The 14,831-nt window shown below is 45.8% G+C and overlaps 1 protein-coding gene across 4 annotated transcripts in view; it reads left to right on the top strand.

The window, feature by feature from the left end:
- Window positions 1-2,899: 2,899 nt before the first annotated feature.
- The window catches only part of MOS7 (nuclear pore complex protein-like protein), a 51,626-nt gene continuing 39,694 nt past the window's right edge, over window positions 2,900-14,831 (top strand). For all 4 annotated transcript variants that reach the window (XM_086774350.1, XM_086774360.1, XM_086774357.1 and 1 more), the window contains exons 1-2: window positions 2,900-3,165; window positions 3,723-3,889. In XM_086774350.1, the coding sequence (XP_086630476.1) occupies window positions 2,914-3,165; window positions 3,723-3,889 (419 nt within the window). In that variant the 5' untranslated portion in view covers window positions 2,900-2,913. The remainder of the gene's footprint in view (window positions 3,166-3,722; window positions 3,890-14,831) is intronic.

The following is a 14,831-nucleotide window of genomic DNA, read 5'->3' on the forward strand; positions in this document are numbered from 1 at the left end:
CCACCTTCTACACTATCCTAGCCCAAATTAGCACAGCACAGCAATGCACCCTCGCCAACCTTTAATACTTTGACCAAGCCATCACCTTCTTGGACACACCACACTCTTGTACTCCATTAGATCGTGTTCAATCTCACCACATGGTGCCACCTATTCATGAATTATACTCTTTATTGAGAAGATCACTTCCTTGACCTCATGGCACCACCTGACCTTAGCTTCCCCATCCATGCAGATTCACTTCATGAATTATACATGCTTTATCGAGAAGATCACTTCCTTGACCTCATGGCAACACTTGGCCTTAACTTCCCCATCCATGCAGATTCATTTCACACTCAACCATGATAGCCATGAAGACCCTTATTCGCCAAGCAGTGAAGTCTATTTACCCCAGTACCTTTTGTAACATGCCCAACAAACATTATCACATAATAGTATAGACTTAACCTCAGGCAAGCCTTGCAACTAGAGATGCCACCATTCATACCATCCAAGTGGCTTACTCAAAAGACATATCGCGAGGCACATGAGGTCTTTACCTTTTTCCAAAGCCACAAGCCTAAAGACAAAGAGGACGACCTTGAAGAATCCTCGAAAGGAAACCAAGGCGGGCACGAATCTTCCAAAGAAGAAGCCCTGCCAACCAATCAGGTTTATGCATTAATTTATTTGGGTAATAAATGAGCTTCCCAAGAGCCAAACCCAGCGCTTCTAAAGCCACCCCCTTCTTTAATTGACCCAACTCTACACCCCACCCATAACCTTCTCGTTAATCTTTCCACACCATTCTCCACGAGAGTCCCTACTTCATCCATCGTTCATCCCCAAAGCCTAGAGCTTCTCCCCTAGTTCAACCACCTCATTAATTGTATCCATGAGTCCCCTTCATCAAATCATTCCACGAGGGGCCTAGATCTCAATGAGGTACCACCACCAACTACCTAGGAAGAATCCAATGAAGATGATGGGAAGGACCCAAGAGTGTCCTTGCGTGTCCATGAATGACAGGCAACTCACATACCTACCCACCATTATGCAGGATCTCACATTCCAAAGGAACTGCATAACCACCTTGATACATACTTTGACATGGCCAAGATCCATCTGGTGATCAAGACATGCATCACATATTTGCCCAATGGAATATCGAACCCACCTGGCGGCACACGAAAAGAGGTTCAAACTTTGTTGATCCTAAGGGACTACCCAACACTGCAAGTCACATAGGAATCCAACCCAAGTGATGCATTCCCTATCTCCTCAGTGGAAGAGGAACTTATTTCCTTTAAGGAAACACAAGAGGAACCAATACATACAATGAAGAGAGGAAATTATTTCCTTTGAGGAAGCACAAGAGAATGATCACAGGTCGTATAAGATGAGTACGACTCAATTCTAAAAAATGACACTTGGAATTTAGTAGATTTACCTTATGGTGGTAAAAGGCCATTGTACGAAGTGGGTTTATAAGCTTAAGTGTAAAGCTGATGGTAACATTGACCCCACCACCACTATAAGGTAAGGCTTATTGTTGCAAAGGGTTATGCTCAGGGAAAGGGCATAGATGTCTTGTATGACTATGGGGAGGTTTATTATTGCATTGGTCCAAGTGCATCATCTGATACTAGTTGTTGGAGTGGGGATCAAGGTAACAACACACATAGATGCAGCAAGCAAGGAGAGATAGATAGAAGCATAACACTCAAATTAGATTTATGAAAATGAGTAAAGTACAAGTGAAGTGACATGATAAGGTTACTTACACACACTCATAAGAGTGTGTACATATGTTGAGGGAAAACCTCTTAAAGAGAGAAAAAGTGGCCTTACCCATTATTAGCCTATGTCCACACATCACTACCATATAAATGGCTACACTTACCTTAGCCTTGCCAAATCATTTGTCATTGTGTCTTGTGTTTGAGTTGCCATGCAACTCTCCATGATTGTGGTAGCTTATCCGCCGCATTCTCACTCTGTTGTCACACTGGAATGCTCCATGGATATGGGGATGAAGGTAGAGCTCTCTATGCTTAGATGCAAGTAAGAAGATAATGTCCTTCAGTGGTCCTCTCTCACAAAAGGTGGATGAAGAAGAAGCTAACAAGAGAGAGCAACCTACACGCAAATGAGAGGGAGCAACCTATAAAAGAACCTATTCAAGCAAGCAAACCATCTAGCATGCGAAATTCCACAATATAACACATGCAAGCAGGAGTAAAGAAGAGAAGAATTCACAAAGTATTCTATTACAAGGGAATGAATGTGTATTGCATATTGTCAAAACTAACTTGTATAAAAGTGACTAGTTTTCACACTTAAAAATGGTATAGCCACTATTACTAGTCTTAAGCAAGTATGTATATGAAGTCCTTAGGCTTTTCTTATTTGACATTAAGCTCAAGGTAAGGCCGCTTTATATGTTCATGTACCATTTATGAAAGATAGGTGCCAGTTCAGGTGGGTAAGATGGCAAAGTTCCTTATGGTAGGTTGGGTAGGTGAAACTATGTTAACAAGCACAAAGAACATACCTAGCGTTATGGCTAGCAAAGCCACTGCAAGAGAACATATCTACTTTTCTAGCAAAGCCATAACTCAACTTGGCTAACGTAAAAGCAAAGTGCCAAACTGCTTTTGAATAAGATAAGACAGAAGGTGGAGTGGGAAAGCAATTTTGAATAGGATAAGCTAGAAGGCGCGTTGATAATAAATTTAACATTTACAAGTAAAACAAATTACATCTCGTGTCTCTTCCGATTGGCATCCATAGTTTTGAATCAAAGATATCTTAAATTTTATTATTTTGTTTTTAAAGAACAATCAATTAAACGAGGTCCCACCTGAAAAACACTTGAAAATTTTAGATACTTTGGAAGGTTTTAGTAAAGGTTTTTCGGCGGCGGCAGCTATGGCGGAACGTCTGTCGGAGAATCCCGTTTTCAAGAAGCTCGCCATCGATTTCTCGCAGCGGCAGCAGGTCGAGCCGCCTCCGTCACCGTGGCGCATCCCCCTCAACCTTCTCGCCTACGATGGGTGCGGTCGCCTCTTCCTCTGGAACTCATCGGACCGTCTCCTGCACTCCCTCGAAATCGAGCAGCCCGACCCCTCCTCGCCAGCAACAGAGAAATTAACAACCCTCCTCGCCAAGAAGGCGTACAAGGTACCCGCTCTTCCATGACTGTTTTTTTCTAATATTTTGGAGCTTCAAATCTCTATGGCCATCAATTTTTCTTGTTTTTTGTCTTCACTGAGAAATTGTACTTGCGTAGTTCTCTCCCTTATATCAGGCATTTTATGCCATTGCAGCTGAGGTTCTAGGTCAAGATTAAAGTCTAGGTGCCCGGAATACTATTTTATCTTGTTCAAGGGCTAGTTCAGAATGGGAGCTCCCATCCATGTAGGTTGTCTCATCAGGAGCTAGCGGATTGAGGTTATCTTGTCTCTGTCAGACATTCTGAAAGGTGGGGCAACTGGCCAAGTTTTGACTCGAACTGGTCCTCACATGTTGTAAGGATCTCTACAGACAGAATGCTTGCTCAAGAGAAACGGCTTTGATACAGTGTGCATTGGCCCCCCCTTCTGAAGTTATTGTCACAGCGATGCCAGTACCATATCGCATACTATACATCATCCATGTTGTCTCATGCATCATTTAAGAGTGGAGCGTGCACTGTAATATTTTTGTACTTGCTAGTGTCTCACTATCCTTTTGTGCAGACTTGGCAGCCAAACTTGGATGTGGATTTTCGAGTGCGTTTTATTACTTTCAACAGAAGAGGTTGGTCAGTAATACTTGCTGGCGATGATGGACTTGTGGCGGTAGACCTGACATCTCAACTCCCAACTCCATCTGCTTTTCCGGATGCTTTGACATACAATGTGAGGTACATGAAAGCGCTCTTTGCTTATTCTCATATGCTATGGGGCCTCACTTGTGTTTAGCTCTGGTGTTTTTTAGACTATACAGATGTTCATATACCCAGAACTCCTTCATTAGAAATTTTAAATCACATATAGTATAGCAAAGCGTGGACCTTGGTGTAAAGTCACGATCGTTCTCTGATTTGCTGCGGTTAGATGTGTATTAGGGTCAAAGGTTTAGAAGGACCTTAAGAAACTAAGGCCCAAACCTATGAACCCTAGGAAAGATAAACTCCTTGGATCCATTGCCATCTTTGGTATAGAACAAAAACTGATCCTTTGGATGGCGATAATAACAGCTTCTGCAGAAATCGCTGTTGTTCTTTCCACTTCAAGCAGCTTCTCAAGATCTTTAATGTCAACTGCTTGCTTGTTTTCTCCATCATATGCAACTGTTCTAGCTCACAACAGGTAAACTTTTGTGAACAATCACAATGCATATTTAAGAGGTTGCTGGCACGTCGGGGTTCTGAAGCATTGTTTTGTCACATGCATGAGTTTTCAGATGCACATGCCAAGACATCCTGAGTAAATGTACAGGGTAGAAAAGGGTAACTTACTAACTAGGTTTCAGCAGACCATTGTGAGCCCTCACAGTAGGGACGTGGTCGACGAGTCACTTTGAGTACAAGTCAGGGTTTGCACAGGTAGGTGCATGCCTACGAGAATGAACAAGCCAGGAATGCGTTTAAGAGGTTGCTGAACGTTGGGGGGTCTGAAGCATTGTTTTGTCACATGCATGAGCTCTTAGACGTACGTGTGAAGACATCCTGGGTATATGTACGGGGTAGAAAAGGGCAACTAGAGTTCAGCAGACCATTATGAGGGATGTGATCAATGAGTCACTGAGTACAGGTCAGGGTTTGCACAAGGTAGAAGGTGCATTCCTACGAGAATGAACAAGCCAGGAATGCATATTTATGAGGTTGCGGGCACGCTGGGTGTCTGAAGCATTGTTTTGGCACACGCATGAGTTCTCAGACGCACGTCCCAAGACATCCCGAGTATATGTACAGGGTAGAAAAGGGTAACTAGGGTTCAGCTGACCATTTTGAGCCCTCACAGTAGGGATGTGGCCGATGAGTCACTGTGAGTACAGGTCAGGGTTTGCACAGGGTAGTAGGTGCATGCCTACAAGAATGAACAAGCCAGGAACTGGAAGAGCAAGTAAAGACAACATGAGGGGCTCACTAGCACTTTGTGGAAATTCATGATGCGGCGATGGAGAAAATCAGGAACCAAAAGCCAGCTTTGGGGAAGCCTTACAAGAAAAATGAGCAAGAAGACTTAATTATCAGATTTGGAACAAGTTTGGATAGTTGTGGGTCCTGGGAGAGCCTTGGGGTGCCCGAAACAGCTGCCTCAAGATACCAAAAGTAGGGAGGGTGTAATGTGCATCCCGTACTTGGATGTCACGTGGAAATGGTGTACAGATAATTGCAAGGACCTGAGGCCAGACACTGCATTTTGTGAGGCCTTCTCTAGGGACGAATCGTGTACCACCAGGTTAGTCGAGTCATGTTGTGCATGTCTTGCACTGTCCGGTTTTCCTGCACAGTAATGAGATGTGACCCACTTGCAAGATGCAATGATTTACCTGGAGTCCAGAGGATGGAATGTTGCCTTCAGAACATAGCTCAAAGTGGTCTCACAGTTCTCTGGACAACTAGTACGTTGGGGTGATAGTTGAGACTTAATTGGAATTTTCAGTCCTTGGGTGGGTAGTTAGTCCCGTCAAGGTTGTCTTCGGCAACAAGCATCCCAAACACATCATTTCCAGCCATATTGTTGGCAAGTGTACCCCCTATACCCAACTGAATGCAAGGGATGCAAAACCCCAAAAACACTGCAAGTGTTTTTGTTATTGATATCAATGTATAACACTGCAGGTAGCTCTCTGAAAACTTGCAAAGGTATTGAAAGCAGTAGGGTTAGAGGATTACTTTTTGAAATTTATGCAAGCTCAGGTGACATATTTTGATGTTGGTACCACCAATGAGCTCCCCAAAGAGTCCCGCACGAACCTATGAGGTTGATTTCAGCTTTTGGACTCACACCGGAGTCCTTTTGGGGATCCATCCACATACATGTAAAAGGGATGTGCCGTGGCATGATCGATGTGAGAAATCCTTCTCTGCAAAGTCGTTAAAATAAGCACATGTTCACACAAGCCAGGGAAGCTCAACTGGCACATTGTTGTCAAGGACAGCCCTGCCTATCTTCGACCAACCATACGAGCGCAAAATACTTGCCATGTTGGTTTCAAAACAGCTCAGAGACTAGAATTAGCCAATCCATGATATTGATAAATAATTCATAGTTTTGTAACTACATATGCGACATATTCTAGCGTCCCATACCACTAGAATATTCCCCATATGAGATCCTTGTGTAGGTGACAATTCTAGCATCCCATATTGCTAGGAGCCTCCAGTACACAAGACCAAAATCATAAACTATTTATTAAAATCATAGAAAAGCCTTTTCCAAAATCAAAAATGTTTTCCAACGCAAAAAAAAAAAAAACATTCCTGAAACACATCTCAAGACAGACATGAGAAACATTCTCTACTTACGTCAACAAGGGAGTTAAACATGTACAAAATTCCAAATATTGGCAAAAAGCATCAACTTGGTAAAACTCAAAGTATACTTAGCTTTTCTTTGCCAGGTTGGTTGTGAAGCCAAAATAAATATCTCCTCAGCATACACATAAGATACCTTGAGATATATCTCAAGACAGACATGAGAAACATTCTCCACTTGTGTCAGCAAGGGAGTTAAACATGTACAAAATTCCAAATATTGGCAAAAAGCATCAACTTGGTAAAACTCAAAGTATACTTAGCTTTTCTTTGCCAGGTTCGTCGTCGTGAAGCCAAAATAAATATCTCCTTAGCATACACATAAGATACCTTGAGATATATCTCTATATAACTCGCTTGAACAAAATTTGATTCAAAATCCAGAATAGTCTATATGGAATGAGTGCTAAACACGGGTACATAAAACCAACTCCATACTTCGAGGATAAATTCTATGAATCCATAAATCCTTATGCCAAGCTGTCTCCTGCTCATGCTCTGGACACGACTACTTCCATCAGCCCAATAGCCAAACTGTTGATCACTAAAGTCCCCACTTTTGATCTTTTCTCTTCCTCATTGTTGGAAGGAAGTCTCTACTTCCGAGAAAGCCTAAGCTCTAATACCAATGAAACCGTACGGGAACCCGGAACAATGAACAGACACTTCAGATGCCAAATAAAGACATGAAAACACAACGGAAATAACCATATACAATGCCAAAGAGAACTCAACATTGAGCCGAAACGGCCGGCCCTATTAGAAGTCATTTCCTGTCTTTACCTAGACACCGGGGCCTCTGTTGTGCGTGTGCTCGCCCATTGTAGGTGTTTTCTCATTTTTCCTCACCACTCGTATTTTTCCCTGATTTTTTTCATTTTTCTGTGGCTTGGGTGGCAGCCCTGAGGTGGCAGGATGTCTTAGCATGTGGCCGACTGTGTGGACACCTTCTTGGTGCTGGCCGATTGTACACAGTACTGGCCGACTGGTTTATTACTAGTCGTGGTGGACATGCTCCTGTCGGCTGCCTTTGGAGCAGGCCAACTGCTGCTTGGGGGCCATATAAAATAGCCCCACAGCCCCTTGCCATTCTTGTATCTTGTATTCGGGATCTTCTTTGTGTATATAGTGCAGAGTTACACGCCTCTCTCTCTCTCTCTCTCATGCTGTTTTTCTGCATTGCGTCTGCTCTCGTGTTCCCAGATTTGGTCATCATCTCCGCTACATATTCTGACATGGTATCAGAGCCCTAGGCTCTTGATAGATCTTGGGAGTTGTGTGAGCAAGAGGGGGACTGTTGCATTGCTGATTGGTGGATTGTTTTGGATTGTTCGGGAAGAGGAGAAGCAAGAGGACGGCGGGCTGATTTGCTGGACAGCCACTTGCAAGTTAAGTTCTTCTTTGTTCCCACCCACCGACCCTTTTCAGTTACATCCCCGCAATGGCAGATCTGCTTGAGATGGCTGAGAGGCATGTGAAGATCCCTACACTCCCCACGTTCTTGGTGGACCGTCAGTTGGACGGGAACAACTACGGCATATGGAAGGTTATGATGGAATCTGCTCTGAAGTCTTACGACCTTGCTGATTTCATCGTTGTTGGGGTTCCACGGTCGGAGGTAGAGGAAGGGGAGTTACCGTCGATTCGTAAGGAGCGGGAGGCACAAGCACAGTTGTGGGATCGTGTTAATGCCAGGGTCCGTTCATTTATCTTCCTCAACTGCACACCGCAGGTAATCAATCATGTAAAGTATATGACGCTGGCCAGAGGCATATGGTAGCGCTTGGCTTCTCTTTACAATAGGGTATCACCCATGAAGAGGATTTCCTGGGAAGTACAGTTGCGGGTTATGAGCCCTGCAAAGTCGTCGACGATGCGGGAGCCTATTAACAAGCTGCAAGCTCTTCAGCAGGAAGTTCGTCAGGCTGGGAAGGATATATCGTTAGAAGACATGGCCATAACGTTGCTGTCGCATTTGCCCTCTCAGTACTCAGCATTCTACTTGTCTTTGATTACCAGTGGCGGGCTCAGCACCATCACGTGGGAGGAGCTTGTGCCCATGGTCTTGGACCAGGAGGAAAGATTCTTGAACCCTCCTCAGGGTGGAGGTTGTCAAAGTCGTGCATGCGGAAGCTTGAATACACGCTGTGAGAGAGAGAGAAGTTGACGGAGAGAGAGAGAGAGAGAGAGAGAGAGAGAGAGAGAGAGAGAGAGAGAGAGAGAGAGAGAGAGAGAGAGAGAGAGAGAGAGAGAGGTTGGCGAACAACGCTTGAACTTGATTAGCAATGAATAGATGATTTTTACAATGGGGGCATAGGGTATTTATACCCTCACAATGGAAATGGCCGACTACCACCACACTTTGAGATACATTAATTTAACACCCTCTCTGTAGCTCATAGTGGGCATAGATGAACAAGCCAAGTTGATGTAGATGCAACCATGGACACCTCAGTACCGGCCGGATACTGAATACACCTCGGAAAATGCACCAAACAACCTGTCTCCTCAAGGAATGCCATCTTGAGCTTCAGCTGCCACATAGAATAATGAATTGCAGACAACTCCACATCCATGATCCTCCATTCGTTGAACTGTGAACACATCACGTTCAAAAAATCCTCTGAACCTTGAACTGTTGACACACGACGCCCAAAATTCTGCTACACAATGAACCAGGAACTCATCCCATCCATAGTCTGCTACCAATGAACTATGAACACATCACGTCCATAGATTCGTCAAGCTGTTCCATGCCAGATGCATGTGCCTTGAACTCCGACACACGGGTCCAAATCACCAAAACGGGAGCACAGACTGCCCCTCTCTGCCACTCACATGCCTCTCTCTGGCTGAAGCACGTGGTAGCATACATCCACCAAGCTAGAATGCTGGAGCATGTGCCAGTGTAGTCCTCGCCACACCGGCAGACGCCGTAGCATCCCTAGTAGAATCACTGTCACTGTCATCCTCGTCAGCTTTGCCTTTGCTTTGTCATTTGTCGAGCCTTGAGCTTTAGCTTTGGATTTGCAATCCCGAGCCAAATGCCCTCGCTTTCCGCACTTATAACAACGGCTCCTAGACTTCTTATTGGATTCCGATGCAGTATGTGCCGATTCTACATCCTTCGGAACTCGAATCCTGCCTTGGGAAATGAGCACTGCTTCCTCCTCAATGAGAAAAGAGCTGAGATCATCAAATTCCAGCTTTTCCTTCGTGACTTGTAAGCGTAATGCCCTCGAGACCATCTCGTACTCCTCAGGCAACTTCATAAGAACCAAGGCAGCTAACTGGGTACTAGTTAATGCACTATTCATAGCCGATAACTGATCATGGATAACCTTTGCCTTCATTAGAAATGACTGCATAGAGGTCCCGGCTTCAAACTTGATGGAAAACAACTGGCCGAGAAGGGTTACTGCTCGCATTGTTGAGTCTCGATCAAACATTCCTGCAAGCTTTGACCACATTTCCTTGGCAGTCTTTAAAGTCTGAATGGCAGGGGAAATTTCCTTGGTGAGAGATTCTGCAATCGCCGACATAGCCTTCGCATTGTGAGCTTCCCAATCCACAAGAGATTTGAGAAACTCCTCCTCCTGAAGACGTGTGAACCGATTGCTATCCCTTCGGGGACGTTCCTCCGAGCCATCAACAATGTCCCATAAGCCTTTTCTGCTAAACCACAGCCTCATGATCAAATTCCAATGCGCATAGTTGTCGCCATTCAGTTTGTCGTCCTTGCTTGAACACGGGAGACCCATCTCATAATCTCTGTCCAAGATCTTCTCAGTCGATCCAAACCTCCTCTCCGTAGCCGATGCACTTCTCGTTCCTCCTCTTGTAACAGTCAACACAGTTGCAATCTCGTCCCGAGTCCTCGAGCACTTTGACCTGCAAGTCTTGGCCGCGTCCTGGATTCCACTCCCGAGGCTCCACCCTTGCGTCACCGGTGCCCTCCTGGCCTGAAAACGCAGCAAAGAAGCCGTCTGTTGTCCACACTGTACCTGGCCCACAAAACGCAGCAAAAAAGACTGCTCTGTTGATCGCCTACTGCACTACAGAGGCAGGTCTTCACACGTGCATGGGCAGCCAGGAAATGCCGCCTGGAAACACAAAACGCAGGGCTGAAATGCTACTGAGATTCACTGAACACTATCGCCAGCCAAAAACGCAGCAGGGAAAGGGAGAGTAGCGCTGGAGGAGAGATGCGCACTTCAAAGCTCTGATACCATGTCAAAGTCGTGCATGCGGAAGCTTGAATACACGCTGTGAGAGAGAGAGAAGTTGACGCAGAGAGAGAGAGAGAGAGAGGTTGGCGAACAACGCTTGAACTTGATTAGCAATGAATAGATGATTTTTACAATGGGGGCATAGGGTATTTATACCCTCACAATGGAAATGGCCGACTACCACCATACTTTGAGATACATTAATTTAACAGAGGTTTGGAGGCCTTAACTGGCCAACGGTTGAAAGGGCGTAACACGGGCAAAGGAAAGGCTTCATCGGAGAAGTCTTCTAAGAAGAAGTCCGACGTTGACCGCGAGAAACTAAAGGCAGAGAGGACCTGTAATGATTGTGGCGAGAAAGGCCACTATTAGAGGCAGTGTCCCAAGCAGAAGACCGAGAAGGGTGAAGATTCCTTAGCAGCAATCATGAAGACTCCGGCTTTTGTGCACTTGGAGGCGATGGACACCGATGCTTCATTTTCTTCAGGCAGGGAGGAGGTTGGAGGACTCGCCACTACGGATACTCGGGAGTGGATTCTAGACAGTGGTGCTTCTAGGCACATGACTCCTTCCCGTTCAGATTTACAGGATCTCTGCAGGCATTCTGGTCACATTCTTACTGGGGATACATCCACTATCCCTGTTCACAATGAGGGCAGGTTGGAGATATTCAATGATGTGGCAGAGGGGGGAAGCATTCCTCCTAGGTGTTGTATGTTCCGTCACTTGGTTTTCATCTGTTGTCAGTGCATCAGGTTTGCAAGACTGGCATACGGGTGGAGTTTGATGAGCATTTTGTTGCTCTCCGGGACAAGGCAATAGGCGAGGTAGTTTGGGAAGGCAGAGTGGAGAATGGAGTTTACAAGCTTTCAGCACTCTCTCCCCCAGGTCCTCAGGTTTGTGATGAGTGGCAATCTGGTAATGGCCACTTAAGTGTGGATACGCTGTAGGTGCAGGCTCTCCGGGACCAGATGGAGGATAGCTTGTCAGTTGATGGCAGCAGTTGGCAGGAACTTTCAAGTACTGGTGTTGGTGGTTCTTGCGTTCGTTAGTCAGAGGAAACTAAACAGGTAACTTATGCTCTGATGTCTCGTAGTATTCAGGACAAAGGAACTCTTGTAGATGAGGATGTTCTTTCCATGGGGACCTCTTGGAAAGCCAGGCAGGTGGCAGTTGATTACTTGGAGAAGGAGGTGGATGTTGCGCACTCTCCTGGCTTTGTGGTTCCGGATTCAGAGGGGGTGTTTTTCAGGTTTCAGAAGGCCTTGCGTGGTCTTCAGCAAGTTTCCAGGACTTGGCTTCCCACCGTAACAGGTGTTGATCCTTGTGAGCAGTGTGATGCCTCTTTGACTCGGAAGCAGAATGGTTCGTATCGGGGTGCTTGTGATGCTGCTTATGAGGTGGTAAGGTTGCAGAGGTTGCATGGCAGGATTGGGCTTCCATTGGAGGAACCCACGGTCATCCAGAGGCACTTTGTTCGTGAACAGTTCGTTGCTGATGACATCTTGCTAGAGTTCTGTTCGACGGAGGACAGTACAGTGGACCTCTTCACGAAGTCGCTATCTCAGGATTTGCTCAGGCGGCACCCCAGCTCCCTGTGGTTTCACAGCGAGGAGCTGAGAGGGGGTGTTAGAAGTCATCTCTTGGCTTTACCTAGACACCAGGGCCTCTGTTGTGGGTGTGCCCGCCCATTGTAGGTGTTTTCTCATTTTTCCTCACTCCCCGTATTTTTCCCATTTTTCTGTGGCTTGGGTGGCAGCCCTGAGGTGGCAAGATGTCTGACGGCAGCTGTATGCGTCTACTGATGCTGGCCGACTGTGTGGACACCTTCTTGGTGCTGGCCGACTATACACAGTATTGGCCGACTGGTTTATTACTAGTCATGGTGGACATGCTCCTGTCGGCTGCCTTTGGAGCAGGCCGACTGCTGCTTGGGGGCCATATGAAATGGCCCCACAGCCCCTTGCCATTCTTGTATCTTGTATTCGGGATCTTCATTGTGTATATAGAGCAGAGTTACACGCCTCTCTCTCTCTCTCTCTCTCTCTCTCTCTCTCGCTATTTTTCTGCATTGCGTTTGCTCTCGTGTTCCCAGATTTGGTCATCTCCGTTGCGTATTCTGATAGGCCCCCCGTAGGAACTGCTTTATTCCAATGAATAAACAGGCTACAAGCAAACCAAGGTGCGGGTGCAAAACTGCACCGGATTTTCCACACTGCTTTCTCAACAAACACTTGCACAGGAATCAAAGTACAAACCGCACCAAGAACCAATACGAATCAATAGCCCAGTGCGGTGTCAAACCCAACACCGAACTCTGTGCCAAAACAGCCCTCAGAACAGAGCCTCAAATCTGCCCCAAAGGAGCTCTCAAATCAGTCCCTGATGTCTCCAAAACAGCCCCTGAACCAATGGCCAGGAGGGGGCGGTGAAGGGAGAGAAGTTGCATTGCTGCCCACTGTACGCCCAGTTGCTTTGGAGAGGAAGAGAGAAGAAAACGTTTTTGTGTTGCCCGCCACCCTCTCCTCATGTGCATGCTTCCTCTTGCTTTTAAAGGAGTTGACCAGCCCCAAGGTTGGCCCAAAAACAGCTGAACTTGCCCAAATATATCAATTTAAAGCTTTTCTTGGCTTGTACTCCAAGTTTTAGCCAAAAATAGACTTTTATGCTTTTCTTGGCTTGATGCCTAAGTTTCATCTAGGCGCCTCCTTTTGTCCACCTGTCATGCCCAAAATATCATATGTCCAGCCCGTCTTTAATAATATGTGAACACACTGACTTATAAGTCACTTTATTGATAAAAATCCCATGGTGCCATGCTGTGTGGCCATCTTTCAGGCCAAACCATGCCAGTAAAATGCTCTAGCTTTCTTTTGTGGAAAATCCCTGTTCACACCTTGGTTCCAGACAGGGTGTGAAACATTGTTCAAGACTGCTGAGAGGACCAAATTGGTGACAGCCTCCTTGCAAATGAAGGCCTATATGACCTTTGGCACCCCAAGAGGTTATTTGAAGAGACCATGGTAGGGAGAGAAGGTGGTTGAAGTTGCAAATTGCCGCCAGGTAAAAAAAATGGGCTGCTCCAGCTGCACCAGGTAAGTTGCTACTGCAGATGCGAGTCCCCAAATCACAAAGCCCTATGCTCTAATACCAAATGTTGGAGAGATGCTGTAGCCAAGCACAAAAATTCACACACACACACACACACACACACACGTCACACACTCTCAAAGAAGCATAGTTGCAAGAGTACCAAGGAGAGGCACACAAAGAAATGCTATAGATTATGTGCAAAAGTGTCATGTGCAAGACATGCATTGATTGACCTCAGAGCTAATCCTGAGGAGAGCGACTAGATAAAGAAAGATCAGAACTAGAGACTAGAAGCAGGTGTTGCTGTTTGGGCAGGGGATTTGATGGTTGTCGGCTAGCATATACAGAGTGTTTTGCAGTCGGCTGCTACAGCAAAGGTCCAATATTTGTCCAGTTTGCTGGCTGACCAGCAGTCGGCCAATTGGTTGTGTCATATCATAGTAACAGGGAATGGGCATTTTTAGACTCAGGAATGTTGGGGATGGTAGCATCTTCCCGTTCCCATTCCCGTCCCATGTTACTCTATAGTCACATGGAATGGCCATTCTCCCGTTCCCCGTCCCCATTTCGCGTCCCATGTGACTATGTGTCATATGCAGCCTATAAATAGCATTGTTGCTCAACGTTTTAGGCATTCGGCCCCTTTGCTTGGCTGGATCATAGATTAGGCCTAGACTAGGGTTTACACCTTTTCATTGAAGGTAGCCTATGGCTGCAAGATAGATGTACCTTTTTGTACCATATGAATATACTGAATACTCAGCTATCTCTCTCTCCTCTCTCTCTTTTGCACGCGTTTTGCATCAGCATGTTCTCAGATGGTGTGTAGGGTTGAAAAAAAACTCCCAGAGCTTTCGCATGTAACATTGGTATTAGAGCATCAGGCTGAGCAAGGCTAAACACTGATTCAGTCCCAGATGAAGGTGCACTGGTCCAAGGCACAGGAAAGTGCATAGGTACAAGGCCCAAGGCAAGGAACACAAGAACAGGGAAGAACT

Source organism: Cibotium barometz, chromosome 3 (genome assembly GCF_041138505.1).
Source record: "Cibotium barometz isolate CiBa-2024 chromosome 3, ASM4113850v1, whole genome shotgun sequence".
Taxonomy (NCBI): Eukaryota; Viridiplantae; Streptophyta; class Polypodiopsida; order Cyatheales; family Cibotiaceae; genus Cibotium; species Cibotium barometz.